Below are 13,759 nucleotides of genomic sequence, written 5' to 3' on the forward strand. Positions count from 1 at the left end.
CCGGGTCTAAAACAGTCCAGTGGCACCTTTAAGACCAAGTTTTATTCAGGTACAAGCTCTCCCTCCTTTGCGAGGACAGATCTGCACGTCCCGTCCCCCCAATAGCTAGCAATCCAAAACAGCCCAGTGGAGCCTGAGCGGTGGGTGTTGCCTTCTGACACACTTCCGGTGATGTCAGGGGTGTGTGTGGCATATGCTAATGAGGTATGCTAATGAGCTCCTGCACCTCTTTTTCTACGAAATGACTCCTGGATATGTGCATGGTCATTGTAACTACCTTGACTCACTATACCCTTTGATGAAGGATTGTCTTCTCTTCGCAACGGTCTTAATATTATGTATGATACCGTCGGGGTATACGGGACAGTATTTTCTCTATGGACTGTTATTGCCCCTAAGGAGGGCTTGTGCTTGTGGACTATTTTGGATTGTATTTACTTTAAGAATCATCATTCTGTGGTTTGTGTGACTATGATGTGCATTACATTCTTCTGAAGTGCTGTATGTGTTTACAGAAAGGGGCCGCGGTGGCTCAGAAGTTAAGACACTTCGCTGAAAACCGGAAGGTCGGTAGCTCAGCAGTTCCAGACCCAAGTGCCGCATGACAGAGTGAGCTCCCGTCTCTGGCCCCAGCTCCTGCCAACCTAGCAGTTCGAAAGCAAGAAATTGCAAGTAGATAAATAGGTACTGCTTTGGTGGGAAGGTAACAGCGCTCCATGCGCCTCAGCGTCTAGTCATGCCGGCCACATGACCACGGAAACATCTTCGGACAGTGCTGGCTCTTTGGCTTTGAAACGGAGATGAGCACCGCAACCCTAGAGTCAGATTCGACTAGCTTTCGAGCAAGGAAACCTTATATATTCAATATATTCCTATGAGTAACATTACTTGTCTTAAACCCTTTTTGGGAGAGTTCCCACCTTTGTAGATTTACACTCTCCCTTCCCGGTTAATTTTGTGCTGTCTGGGGCTCAGTCAATTGGCTTCCAGTGGCAGCGGGGGCTACTGTCCCCCTTGCACAGGTGACCACCCCTTGCTTTGCCCTGGTAGGGGGGCAGCGGTGCAGGTTCGCCAGCTCTGGGTTGGGGAATACCTGGAGATTTTATGGGCGGAGCCTGGGGAAGGTGGGATTTGGGGAGGGGAGGGGTCTCAGCAGGGCAGAATGTCATGGAGTCCACCTTCCAAAGCAGCCATTTTCTCCAGTGGAAATTGATCTTGGTTGTCTAGAGATTGGTTGTCATAGGAGGACATTTCCAGGTGCCAGGGCTATTTTTGGGCCGGAACGCACAGGAATGGCATTCCGGCTGGCTCCTGAGTTGGCCACGCCCAGCAGGAACTCATTAGCATAATAGGCCACACCCAACAGCAGAAACGCATTAGGATTGGCTACATTAGGGGTGTGTGGCCTAACATGCAAAGGAGTTCCTGCTACAAAAAAAGCCCTAGGTGTTGACAACAAACAAGGTAAACAGAATAAGAAAGGAAAGGTGGGTGTGGCTGGATGACCACACTTCTGGTAACATGGGGGTGTGGCCTAATGTGCTAATGAGCGGTGCTGTCAGGGTGTGGCCTAATATGCTAGTGAGTTCCTGCTGTTGTTTGTGGCCTATTATGCTAATGAGTTCCTGCTGGGCTTTTTCTACAAAAAGAGCCCTGCCAGGTGCTACCTGGAGGATGGCAACTCTAGCAGCAGGGGTGGCAGTGATTCTGGGGCTCTATCCTGGACTTTCGTCCCAGGCCTTAAGTATCACTAAAACTGCCCCTGGGCACTGCCGTGACCACACAGTTCCTTCCTCCAGGGCTGTTTGAACATCCCCGTTGGCTCCTGATCAGGGGAGGCAGCGTGACCCACAGGGTCTCTCGAGCAAGGTTATTGCCACCTATGGAGTATTGTCTAAATCTGAAATTCTCTGTTCTCGCACTTTATCTGAATATTGTTCAGGGGTCATTTCCTGCAGGAGCGCACAGGAGCGAAGCTCCGGCAGTAAAGAGCCTAGGGGGCGGGCACATGCAACAAGCCCCGCCCCCTGCTCCCAGCAGCCCTCAGTCAGAGCAAGAAGCAGCCAGGTAAGCTGCAGAGCCCCCTCTGGCCCCCTGGTCCACAACAGTCCAGTGGCACCTTTAAGACCAAGTTTTATTCAGGTACAAGCTCTCCTTCTCTGCAAGGCCAGATCTGCTGCCCCCCCCCCCCCTAGCAATCCAAACAATCCAGTGGAGCCTGAGCGGTGGGTGTTGCCTTCTGACACACTTCCGGTGATGTCAGGGGGTGTGGCATATGCAAATAAGTTATGCTAATGAGTTATGCTAATGAGCTCCTGCACCTCTTTTTTTACGAAATGACCCCTGATACTGTTCCAGCATTTTAGGATAGCTGACATGTTTATGGTTTATGGGTTTGGGTTGTTTTTAATGATGGATTTTAACTGTATTTATATATGCATTTTATGGAAGCCACCCTGAGCCCGCCTTGGCGGGGAGAGTGGGGTATAAATTGAATGAATGAATGAATGAATAAATAAATAAATAAAGGTCCCTCCCCCGCATACACTTCAGTTAAAAGACTCCAAAGCATCTGTGTCTGATTTTTATTCTGTTTCACGTCTTCGTGACCCTTCCTCCTTCTTCCTCCGTCTCTTGCGTGGCGTGGCGCTCTGGTGGCAAACAACATGGCTTGTGACATGGGGTGTTCCCCCCCCCCCAGCTCTGCATCATGCGCTCAGCAACAGCGGCTGCTGCTCTTCGGCCAGTTCCTCGCCCGGGGAGATCTCGTAGACGACGCAGAGGGAGGAGTACAAGCAGCCGACGAAGGACACCAGGCTGGCAAAGTACATCACCCCGTTGGCGCTGCCCACCATGGACGTCAAAGGCCCCATCACGATGGACACCAGGATCTGAGCGAGGAAATACTGGCAGCTCAGGAGGGAGATGTCCACCCCCATCCCCCGCTTCGTGCCCTCCTCGCTGGATCCTGCAAACTGGGGAGAAAGAGAAGGCAGGGTGGGGGGAACGCTGGTGAGAAGGAGGATTTTCTCAGATGCAAGTTTTGCCATCCCTGTTCTAAGCGGGGGTCATTTCCTGTAGAAGCGCACAGGAGCGGAGCTCCGGCAGTAAAGAGCCCAGGGGGTGGGCACATGCAACGAGCCCCACCCCCTGCTCCCAGCAGCCCTCAGTCAGAGCAAGAAGCAGCCAGGTAAGTTGCAGGAACACACACACACACCCCGGTCCAAAACAGTCCAGTGGCACCTTTAAGACCAAGTTATATTCAGGTACAAGCTCTCCCTCCTCTGCGAGGACAGATCTGCACGTCCCCCCCCCCCAATAGCTAGCAATCCAAAACAGTCCAGTAGAGCCTGAGCGGTGGGTGCTGCCTTCTGACACACTTCCGGTGATGTCAGGGGGTGTGGCAAATGCAAATAAGTTGTGCTAATGAGTTATGCTAATGAGCCCCTGCACCTCTTCTTCTACAAAATGACCCCTGGTTCTAAGTCTTATAAACAAAGCAAGCCCTGTGTTCCTTAGGGATGCCAGTTCTGCCTTGGGAGATGCCTGGAGATTTGGGGGATAGAGCCTGGGGAGGGAGGGGTTTGGGGGGGAGGGGCCTCAGCAGGGCCTAATGCCATCGAGTCCACCCTCCAGAGCAGCCATTTTCTCCAGGGGAACTGATCTTGGTGGTCTGGCGATCAATGGTAACAGCAGAGGTTGGCAGCCTAATGTTGCTGGATCAGACCAAAAAGAAAATGCACGTAATCCAGCAGTCTGTTTCTTCCAACCATGTGTTTCTGGGAAGCTCACAAAATAGCCTGCCCGTATGGTTTGTCCCAAGCACCAAGGTCGGGTTAGAATGGATAAAAGGAAGTACGTCTTCACCCAAAGAGTGATTAACACATGGAATTCACTGCCACAGGAGGTGATGGAGGCTACAGGCATGGACGGCTTCAAAAGGGAATTAGATAAGCACAAGAGGGGGGGGACCCACGATACTCACGGGGGGGGAGCTCCACATGGAGGAGGAGGAAGCAGCCACAGGTGAGCCTTCTCCCCCGCTCCCCCCCGCACCAATGGCGAGGCCTGGGCCCGGCAATCCTTCTCCCCCCAACCCCCCTGCACCGACGGCGAGGCCCACGTGGCTCCCAGCCACCAGGCCCACCAATCCTTCTCCTCTGCCTTCCTGCCCCGGTGGCGAGCTGCATGGGTCCGCTGAGCCTTCCCCCAGCTCTGGTGGTGAGGCCTGAGTGGCTCCCAGCCACCAGGCCCGCCAATCTCCTCCCCCCCAGCTCTGGCAGTGCGGCCTGAGCGGCTCACAGACGCCGGGCCCGCCGAGTCTCCCCCCCAATGGCCAGAGCACTGTCTATGCATGCATAGGGAACACTCTTTTACTTTTGGGGGGATTTAAGTATCCCTCGTATATTTTTTAAACTTTTTAGATTTTTCTGCACACCCGGAGACTGCTCCAAGTGTGCAGGAAAATCTCCCTGCCCCTCAAGTGCCTCCGATGTGTGGATTTAGATATCCACACGGAGGGGGCAACTTGGCTATTAGATATATAGATATGGAGCAGAGGTCCATCAGTGGCTATTAGCCACAAGGTATGGATAGGGACTCTGGGGCAAGGGATGCTCTGTCTTCTTGGTGCTTGGGGGGGTCAACAGTGGGAGGGCTTCTAATGTCCTGGCCCCACTGGTGGACCTCCTGATGGCACCTGGTATTTCTGGCCACTGTGTGACACAGAGTGTTGGACTGGATGGGCCTTTGGCCTGATCCAACATTGGCGTCTCTTATGTTCTTATGTTCTTAAGCACCAGCCTCTGAACATGGAGGTTCTATTTAGCGATTGCAATTTGGGGGCCAGCAAGTAGGGGACCAGCAAAGAATCATTCCAAAGGTGCCCATAGGCTCAAAAAGGTTGGGCCCCCCCGTCACAAACTCTTTTTAGCTTAGGCAATCCATTCCTCTCCTCCCAACCCCATCTCTCTATATCTTCCCATCTATTAAGTGATGGTCATGTACATTATAACAAAGTTTGGGTCCAGTGGTTATAACTTGATTTATTCAAGTTATAAGCTTGATATCCGAAGAAGTGCGGATGCAGACGAAAGCTTATACTTTGAATGAGACTTTGTTGGTCCTAAAAATTAATTAATTATCATACGGCAGTGGGTGTCGTATAGCCAGGGGATCCAAAGATTGTCTGGCAGCCTGAAACTCTAGCTCTTTTTGTGGTGAGCTAGGTTTAATTGGGGGGGGGGCCTGAGAGAACTGTGACTGACCCCAGGCCCCCCAGCTGGCTTCATGTGGAGGAGTGGGGAATCGAACCCGGTTCTCCCAGATTAGATGTCCACTGCTCTTAACCACGACACCAAGCTGGTGGCACTGGACTCAAACTTTGTTCTGCCGCTTCTACCCACCTGAATCAATCCTCAACATTATGTTGGAGCATGCTCGGTTCTTATAAGGCTGTTTGGAGGATGAACCCACCCCCACTTTTAAAAAATGTACGGCTTTTCTCCATGACTGGGACATCTCCCCAATATTCAGAACACCCTGCCTTGGGTTTAAAGCATCCGCCAGCTGCCCATCGGAAGCCTTACCTTTTTACTCTGGTAGTAGTCACAGAGCAGAGAGTAAGGAAGTGTGCAGAGTGTGGAAAACAAAATCCCGTAAGTTATGCATAGTGATAAGATCACATAGACATTTCTGGACAACGTAGCTAGGCCGGTGCCAAGTCCGAAGGCCAGATACGCTATGAAATAGAGCGTGCGGATGCTGAAGTATTCCTCCAGTTTCTCCAGGGAGGCTGCAAAACACAAAAGAACAAGGCAAGGGGAATCAGGTCGGCAGAATCAATGGAAACGGTGTAAGTTCTTGTGGCTTTTCATTAGGGTTGCCAAGTCGAATCTTCTTACCGGCGGGGGAGCGTCGCCGGGCTCTGGGAGCTCTCCTCGGGTGCGTGCGCGCGCCGCCAGCACGTCCCGGAAGTGACGCAACCACGTCGATCACGTTGGGGGCGTGGCCCCGATCATAGAGTTTTCCCTCCGACGATCGGGGCCACACCCCCAACGTGATCGACGTGGTTGCGTCACCAGGGTGACGCTGCGCTTCGGGGGGGCGGAGTTCCCCCCGGGGCCCGATTCCGCGGCGGCGGAAATCTGGCCTCCAAAGCGGGGGTTTACCCGCCACCCGCCCCCACTTGGCAGCCCTACTGTTCATGTTCGCCTTCTTTTGGAGGGTGCCATCTGGCTTCCTGCCGGACAGGGACTGCCCACATGATCAGGGAGAAAGGCGGGAGAGGTTTCGTACCAGAATAGAAGGCCGCGCTGAATGCATAGATGCACATCCCCCAGCACCCCATGGTCACGCCGGCATTGTACTTCTGATACTCTTCGGAGTTGTGAGGAGCTTTGGGGTCCCCTTGAAAGACCACTTCCCCCATGAAGTCTGTGTAGAACAGAAGCATGCCCTCAAAGGAGAGCCAGCCTGGAAGAGAAACCAGAAGATGGAGAGAGCATGACTTAAGACAGTATGGTGGAGCGGTTAGAGTGTCGGACTAGGTTCTGAGAGGCCCAGGTTTGAATCCTCACTCACTCTGCCAGGGGAGTTTGCTGGGTGGCCTTGGGCCTGTCACACACTCCCAGCCTAACCTACCTCACAGGGTTGTTGGTGCAAGAATAAACAAAGGAGGAGAAAATGATCATGGTGAGCTGTTATCTCAATAAATGAATGGGGAAAATCAATGGAGTTGGTTTTTATACCCCACTTTTCTCTGTCTTCAGGAGGCTCAAAGCGGCTTACAATCGCCTTTCCTTCCTCTCCCCCCAACAAACACTCTGCGAGGTAGGTGGGGCTGAGAGAGCTCTGTGACTGGCCCAAGGTCACCCAGCAGGCTTCAAGTGGAAGAGGCGTGGGGAATCAAACCCCGTTCTCCAGATTAGAGTCCGCTGCTCTTAACCACTGCACCACACTGAAGAAAATTAAGAGCTGGTTATATAGCACCATAAAGAGCAGTGCTGGCTCATGGGTGGAAAAACAGTAGTCCACATGTTGGATGAGGCCTGGGGAGATCTGTGTTCAAATCCTGACTTGGTCACAGACTGAGCCAGTCCCAATCCCAGCCTAAAGGTAAAGGTAAAGGTTCCCTTGCTCGAAAGCCAGTCGAATCCGACTCTAGGGTTGCGGTGCTCATCTCCGTTTCAAAGCCGAAGAGCCAGCGCTGTCCGAAGACATTTCCGTGGTCATGTGGCCGGCATGACTGAACACCAAGGTGCACGGAACGCTGTGACCTTCCCACCGAAGTGGACTCTTTATCTACTTGCAATTTCTTGCGTTCGAACGGCTAGGTTGGCAGGAGCTGGAACTAGAGACGGGAGCTCACTCCGTCTTGCGGCACACTCGGGTCTCGAACTGCTGAACTACTGACCTTCCACAGCCTGCAGTTCAGCGTCTTAACCACTTGAGCCACCGCAGCTAATCTCAGCCTAGCCTCCCTCAGAGCATTGTAAAGAGAAGGGAGGGGGACTATGCATGCCCTCCTGGGCTCCCTGGAAAGGAGCCCCCACCCAGAAATGCAGTGCCCTTGGCTACCGTGGAAGATTAGCCGGTCTCACTTGGGCTTACCTAGGAAGTGGTTGATGCAGAGATTGCGCAGGGCCTTGGGCATGTGGCAGATGGTGGCACACAGGAGCTTCATGGACAGCGGCCGCTCGCACAGTTCGCCCAACCCGTTCAGTTCGCTCTCGTACTTCACCCCGTTCAGCAGAATGTTTGCTACCTGTGCCGCAAAATATCACAGCAAAATCAGCAGAGACCATTGCAACCCCCACCTTACAAATGGCGTATTGCCCTACAAATGGCATCGAATGACGTATTGCCCTACAAATGGCATCGAATGGTTTATCGGCAACGACAGCCCCACACTTCAGAAAGGGCAGCCATTGGTGCTCCTTCCACCATATGAGTTTGCAACTGGACAGAGAAATGCCTGGAAGGTAATGCGAGGAGGAGAAGAAGAAGAGGAAGAGGCAGAAGAGGAGGAGGAGGAGGAGATTGGATTTCTACGCCGCCCTTCACTACCAAAAGGTGTCTCAGAGCGGCTTGCAAACTCCTTTCCCTTCCCCTCCCCCCAACAGACACCCTGTGAGGTGGGTGGGGCTGAGAGAGCTCTTGACAGAAACTGCCCTTTTTCAAAAACAGCTCTTATCAGAACTACGGCTTGCCCAAGGTCATCCAGCCAGGTGCAAGTGGAGGAGTGGGGAATCAAACCCGGTTCTCCCAGATTAGAGTCCGCGCACTTAACCACGACACCAAACTGAAGAAAACACACCAATTGTCTGGCTGGGTTCCTACTGGTGTTCTGTGTTTAAAGGCAGCCAGCCACCCAGAGGCCTCCAGAAAGCTTAAATTAAAATGATTCAAATGTGGAACTCACTCCCGGATGATGTAGTGATGGCTGCAGGAACAAACAGCTTTAAAAGGGGATTCAATAGATTCATGGAGAATAAGTCTATTGAAGGCTACTAGCCATGGTGACTGAGGGGAGCCTCCACTTTCAGAGGCATTAAGCCTCTGAATCCCAGAGCCAGGAGGAAACTTTATGGGAAGGCCTCAGCCTCCATGCCCTGCTGTTGGCCGTCCAGAGGAACCATGTGAGACAGGATGCTGGACTGGATGGACGATTGGTCTGATCCAGCAGGGCTCTTCATATGTCCTTAAAGATCCCAAGCAGGCCACGAAGAGTCTAATCCTCCTGTGTTGACTGTTCTTAGTACGGTATTTGGAGGTAAGAGGTATATAGCCTCAGAACATGGAGGTTCCATGTTTAATCACAGCTGCCTACAGACATGACTTTTCTGTATATTCTTATAAGAACATAGTAATAACTGCTGTTCTGGGTCACAACAAAGGTTCCCCTAATCCAATTTTCTGTGACCAAAACCAGCCATCCAGACACATCATATAAAGGGCGTGGAAGTTATGGCTTTCCCCCACGGTTTGTCGTCATTTGCTATTCAGGGGTAGACTGACTCTGTACATGGAGGATCCATTTAGGACTGCTTAGTCCATTATGTGTCTGCCTGGCAATGCAGGGCATCTGATGAGCCCTTAGGTAGCTGCCAGAGACAGAGCTGTTTTGCCATTGGAAGGCAACACCCTCCTTTTGGATGCTAACTGGGCACCTAAACTTAGTTTCGGCTGTCAAGTAGGGATGCCAGCCTCCAGGTGGGACCTGGGGATCCCCTGGAATTACAGCTCACCTCCAGACTACAGAGATCAGTTCCCCTGGAGGAAACAGCTGCTTTGGAGGGTGGACTCTATGGCACTGTCCCCCACTGAAGTCCCTGTCCTCCCCAGGCTCCACCCCCAAATCTCCAGGAGTTTCCCAACCTGGAGTTGGCAACTCTACCCCCCCATCCCCTGCTGGTGGTAAGGTTGCCAACCTCCAGGTGGTGGCTGGAGACCCAGGATTACAGCTGATCTCCAGGTAACAGAGATAAATTCACCTGGAGAAAACGACCGCTTTGGAAGGTGGACCCTATGGCATTATACCCCACTGGAGACCCGACCCTCCCCAAACCCTGCCCTCTTCAGCCTCCATCCCCTAAATCTCCTGGAATTTTTCAACCCGGAACTGGCAACCCTAGCTGGTTGGACCCAGGGGGGATCTGGCAGCTCTACTGCCAAGAGAAATTGTTCTGGCTTATCTTGGCATTTTTGCATTATTGATTTTTCTCCCCTTGCCTTCCCTGCATCGTGCAGGGGGTTAGACTAGATGACCCTGGAGGTACCTTCCAACTCTATGATTCTATGATTCTTGCATTCCCTCCACGAGTGCCACATTGATATACATTTTGACTTTCATTTTATACAAATCCTAACTCTCATTTTACTGCTCTGAGGATGGATTTGATACTGTTCTGTCACATTTGTTTTGCAATTGACTTTGTTTGATCGGGCTCTTTTTGTAGAAAAAGGCCAGCAGGAACTCATTAGCATAATAGGCCACACCCAACAGCAGGACCTCATTAGCATATTGGGCCACACCCCTGACAGCACAGTTCATTAGTACATTAGGCCGCACCCCCATGTTACCAGAAGTGTGGTCATCCAGCCACACCCACCTTTTGCTTCTTATTCTGTTGACCTTGTTTGTGGTCAACCAGGGCTTTTTTTGTAGCAGGAACTCCTTTGCATGTTAGGCCACACACCCCTAATGTAGCCAATCCTAATGAATTTCTGCTGTTGGGTGTGGCTTATTATGCTAATGAGTTCATGCTGGGCATGGCCAACTTGGGAGCCAGCCGGAACTCCGTTCCTGTGCGTTCCTGCCCAAAAATAGCCCTGTGATCGCACATTTCACACAGGCCATTCTGGGAAGGCTGACTGCTGTGGACTGGCTTACAAACCTTTCAAATACCCTAACAAATAAATGTAGCCCACGGTGGCTTTTAATACATCTCTCTGCCGCCCCGAATTTTTCCACTCCTTTTGAAAGCCACCAAAGCTGGGAACCCTCAAATTCCTAAGTTTGGAATGTCTCTTCCTGGAGGCTTACCTGGTGCCTATTGTAAATAGAGATGATGCAAAGTTGCTTATATTAGGCACTAGACAAAAGCAGGCCCTGTCCCGGATGGCCCAGGCTAGCCCGATCTCAAAAGCTAAGCAGGGTTGGCTCTGGTTAGTATTTGGATGGGAGACCACCAAGGAATATCAGGGTCACTATGCAGAGGCAGGCAACGGCAAGCTAGCTCTGAATGTCTCTTGCCTTGAAAACCCCATGGGTCCACCATAAGTCGGCTTTGACCTGATGGCTCTTTCCACCACCAGACAGAAGCAAAGAGCTTCAGCAAATAGTTGCTTTGGTTCTTTCTGGGGGGAAAAGCAGGCTTTAAAAAAACGTTTTAAATAAACATACATATGTGCCATCAAGTTGCAACCAACCTATTCATTTATTTCATTTCATTTCATTTCATTTCATTTATAGTTTCAATTTATATACCGCCCTTCCCTGAGTTCACAGGGCTCAGGGCGGTTGACAGCAACAAAAAAATAAAGCATAAAACCAAAAATAAAACAGTCAAGTTAAAATTAAAGAATGTTAAAGGTAAAGGTTCCCTTGCTCGAAAGCCAGTCGAATCCGACTCTAGGGTTGCGGTGCTCATCTCCGTTTCAAAGCCGAAGAGCCAGCGCTGTCCGAAGACGTTTCCGTGGTCATGTGGCCGGCATGACTAAACACCAAGGGGCACGGAACGCTGTTCCCTTCCCACCGAAGTGGTCCCTATTTATCTACTTGCAATTTCTTGCTTTCGAACTGCTAGGTTGGCAGGAGCTGGAACTAGAGACGGGAGCTCACTCCGTCATGCGGCACCCGGGTCTTGAACTGCTGAACTACTGACCTTCCACAGCCTGCAGTTCAGCGTCTTAACCACTTGAGCCACCGCAGCTCCTTAAAGAATGTTAGATGGCACAAAAATAAATACCGTATGCATTACTGTCCCACAAGCGGGAGAAAGCACAGTTGAGGGGGAAGGGAGTGCCCGATAAGATGGTACCTGTGGCTGTCCTCACCCAAAAGCCAGGTGGAACGCCTCTGCCTTACGTGCCCTGCGGAACTGCATAAGGTCCTGCAGGACAAGGATGTTATTTGGCAGAGAGTTCCACCTGGCAGGAGCCAGGGCTACCTGGATCGTGAGATCATGAGATCTCTTTGTTCTGGCTGAGGGCTAGGGATCACCAGTAGATTATTTCCAGCGGAACATAGAGCTCTTCAAGGGACACACCAGAGGAGCTTTCAGGACAAGCGAGAAGCAGAGGTGGTTGGCCATGGCCTACCTCTGCAGAGCCTTCCTTGGTGGCCTCCCATCCGAGTACTGTCCCTGCTTAGCTTCCAAGATCTGACAAGACTGGACTATACCATGCCACCTTCCCTTGAGCAAACATCAGCCCTCTGTTTCCCCTCACTCACCTGTTGGCTGAAGGTGACGTTCCGTCTCCTGCTGGTCTCAGGAATGTGGCCTGTGACGATATCGGGGATAGCCAACGTCTGGGGTCTTTTCAGAATCCCCGATGACCGTGGCTTGACGGCATCTAAGGAACCCACCCTCAGTCCCTCTCTGTCTGGCCCCGGAGTCCCAGCATTCTCCCCTGGGTCCAAAGGTGTATTTTCATGGCCATAGAATCCCTCAGGAGCTCTGGGGAAGCTCACACTTAAGGCCTGCCTGGGCAAACCGGGAGGGATCGCCAGGTAGCCATCGTGTCCTGCCGTGAAGCAGTCGATCAGCACGCTGTCGATGTTGGAGGTCCCAAAGGAGGAGGCGAAGTCGCTGAGGCCTGTCAAGGAATTGTCCCTGCTGATGAGACTGCCATATTTAGGCGTGAGGGGGCTGAGGGGGGAAATGGGGCTGGTGAAGCTGGCATATAAGTGGACCGAGTTCTGGGAGCCGAGGTTCTCGCTGGCACAGTCCTCGAAAAGGAGGGGTGGGGATGGCGGGAGCGGCAGGCTGGGGCTCTTCATGACCTTCTTCTTCTTGCCGAAAGACTGCAAGGGCCTTTCAGGGATGCTGACCAAAGTCAAGATGGTCGCGATGGTCAACGTGATGGAAGTGAAAATGTAGATGACCCGGAGTTGACCCCCTGCTGCTCTTCCAAAGCCAGTCTTGTCCCAGTGAATGCCTCCGACGACGTAGCCAAAGCCGCCCCCGAGACCTTTGGAGGGAAATGGAGAACAGGGTTGAGCAGGGCTATTTTTGGGCAGGAACACACAGGAACGGAGTTCCGGCTGGCTCCCAAGTTGGCCACGCCCAGCAGGAACTCATTAGCATAACAGGCCACACCCAACCGCAGAAACTCATTAGGATTGGCTACATGAGGGGTGTGTGGCCTAACATGCAAAGGAGTTCCTGCTACAAAAAAAGGCCCTGGGTTTTGACAACAAACAAGGTAAACAGAATAAGAAGCAAAAGGTGGGTGTGGCCGGATGACCACACTTCTGGTAACATGTGGGTGTGACCTAATATGCTAATGAGTGGTGCTGTCTGGGGTGTGGCCCAATATGCTAATGAGTTTCTGCTATTGGGTGTGGCCTATTATGCTAATGAGTTCCTGCTGAGCTTTTTCTACCAAAAAAGCCCTGGGGTTGAGGTTATCCTCCCAATAAGTCAGCCATTTCAGAGTCTGCATCCATAATCTAGTGACTCTGTGGACAGTGGTGGTGGGAGCAGCCCTCAGACTGGAGTTGGCAGGGCAGCCCAGTAGGGTTTTCAAGGCAAGACGTACACAGAGGTGCTTGCCTCAGCATAGCGATCCTGATATTCTTTGGTGGTCTCCCATTCAAGCACTAACCAGAGATGACCCTGCTTAGCTTCCAAGACCTGGTAAGATCAGGCTAGCCTGAGACATCCAAATCAGGGCTTCTGATTGATATCTGGCCTTGACAGCCAGTTTGGTGTAGTGGTTAAGAGTGTGGACTCTAATCTGGGAGAACTTGGTTTGATTCCCCACTCCTCCACTTGCAGCTGCTGGATGACCCTGGGCAAGCCATAGTTCTGTCCGAGCTGTCCTTGAAAGGGCAGTTCTGGAAAGAGCTCTCTCAGCCCCACCTACCTCACAGGCAGTGTTCCCTCATATGTTCCCCCGCGAGCACTTCGGTCCGGGACCCAACATCTCCTGGCAATGCCAGGCCCCAAAGAGGCCAGGCTGGCCGCGACCAGGGCCAGGGCTTTCTCGGTGGCGGCTCCTACCTGGTGGAACGAGCTCCCGGAGGAGATCT

The 13,759-nt window shown here is 52.1% G+C and overlaps 1 protein-coding gene across 1 annotated transcript in view; it reads right to left on the bottom strand.

Annotated features, from left to right (window-relative positions):
- Nucleotides 1-2,701: 2,701 nt before the first annotated feature.
- The window catches only part of SLC45A1 (solute carrier family 45 member 1), a 25,123-nt gene continuing 14,065 nt past the window's right edge, over nucleotides 2,702-13,759 (bottom strand). Inside the window, 5 exon segments of the mRNA XM_015418671.1 lie at nucleotides 2,702-2,975; nucleotides 5,589-5,794; nucleotides 6,298-6,474; nucleotides 7,612-7,765; nucleotides 11,957-12,696. Of these exon segments, the coding sequence (XP_015274157.1) occupies nucleotides 2,709-2,975; nucleotides 5,589-5,794; nucleotides 6,298-6,474; nucleotides 7,612-7,765; nucleotides 11,957-12,696 (1,544 nt within the window). The 3' untranslated portion in view covers nucleotides 2,702-2,708.

The sequence above is a fragment of the Gekko japonicus genome, unplaced genomic scaffold, assembly GCF_001447785.1.
Source record: "Gekko japonicus isolate JY-2015 unplaced genomic scaffold, Gekko_japonicus_V1.1 scaffold558, whole genome shotgun sequence".
NCBI classification, from domain to species: Eukaryota; Metazoa; Chordata; class Lepidosauria; order Squamata; family Gekkonidae; genus Gekko; species Gekko japonicus.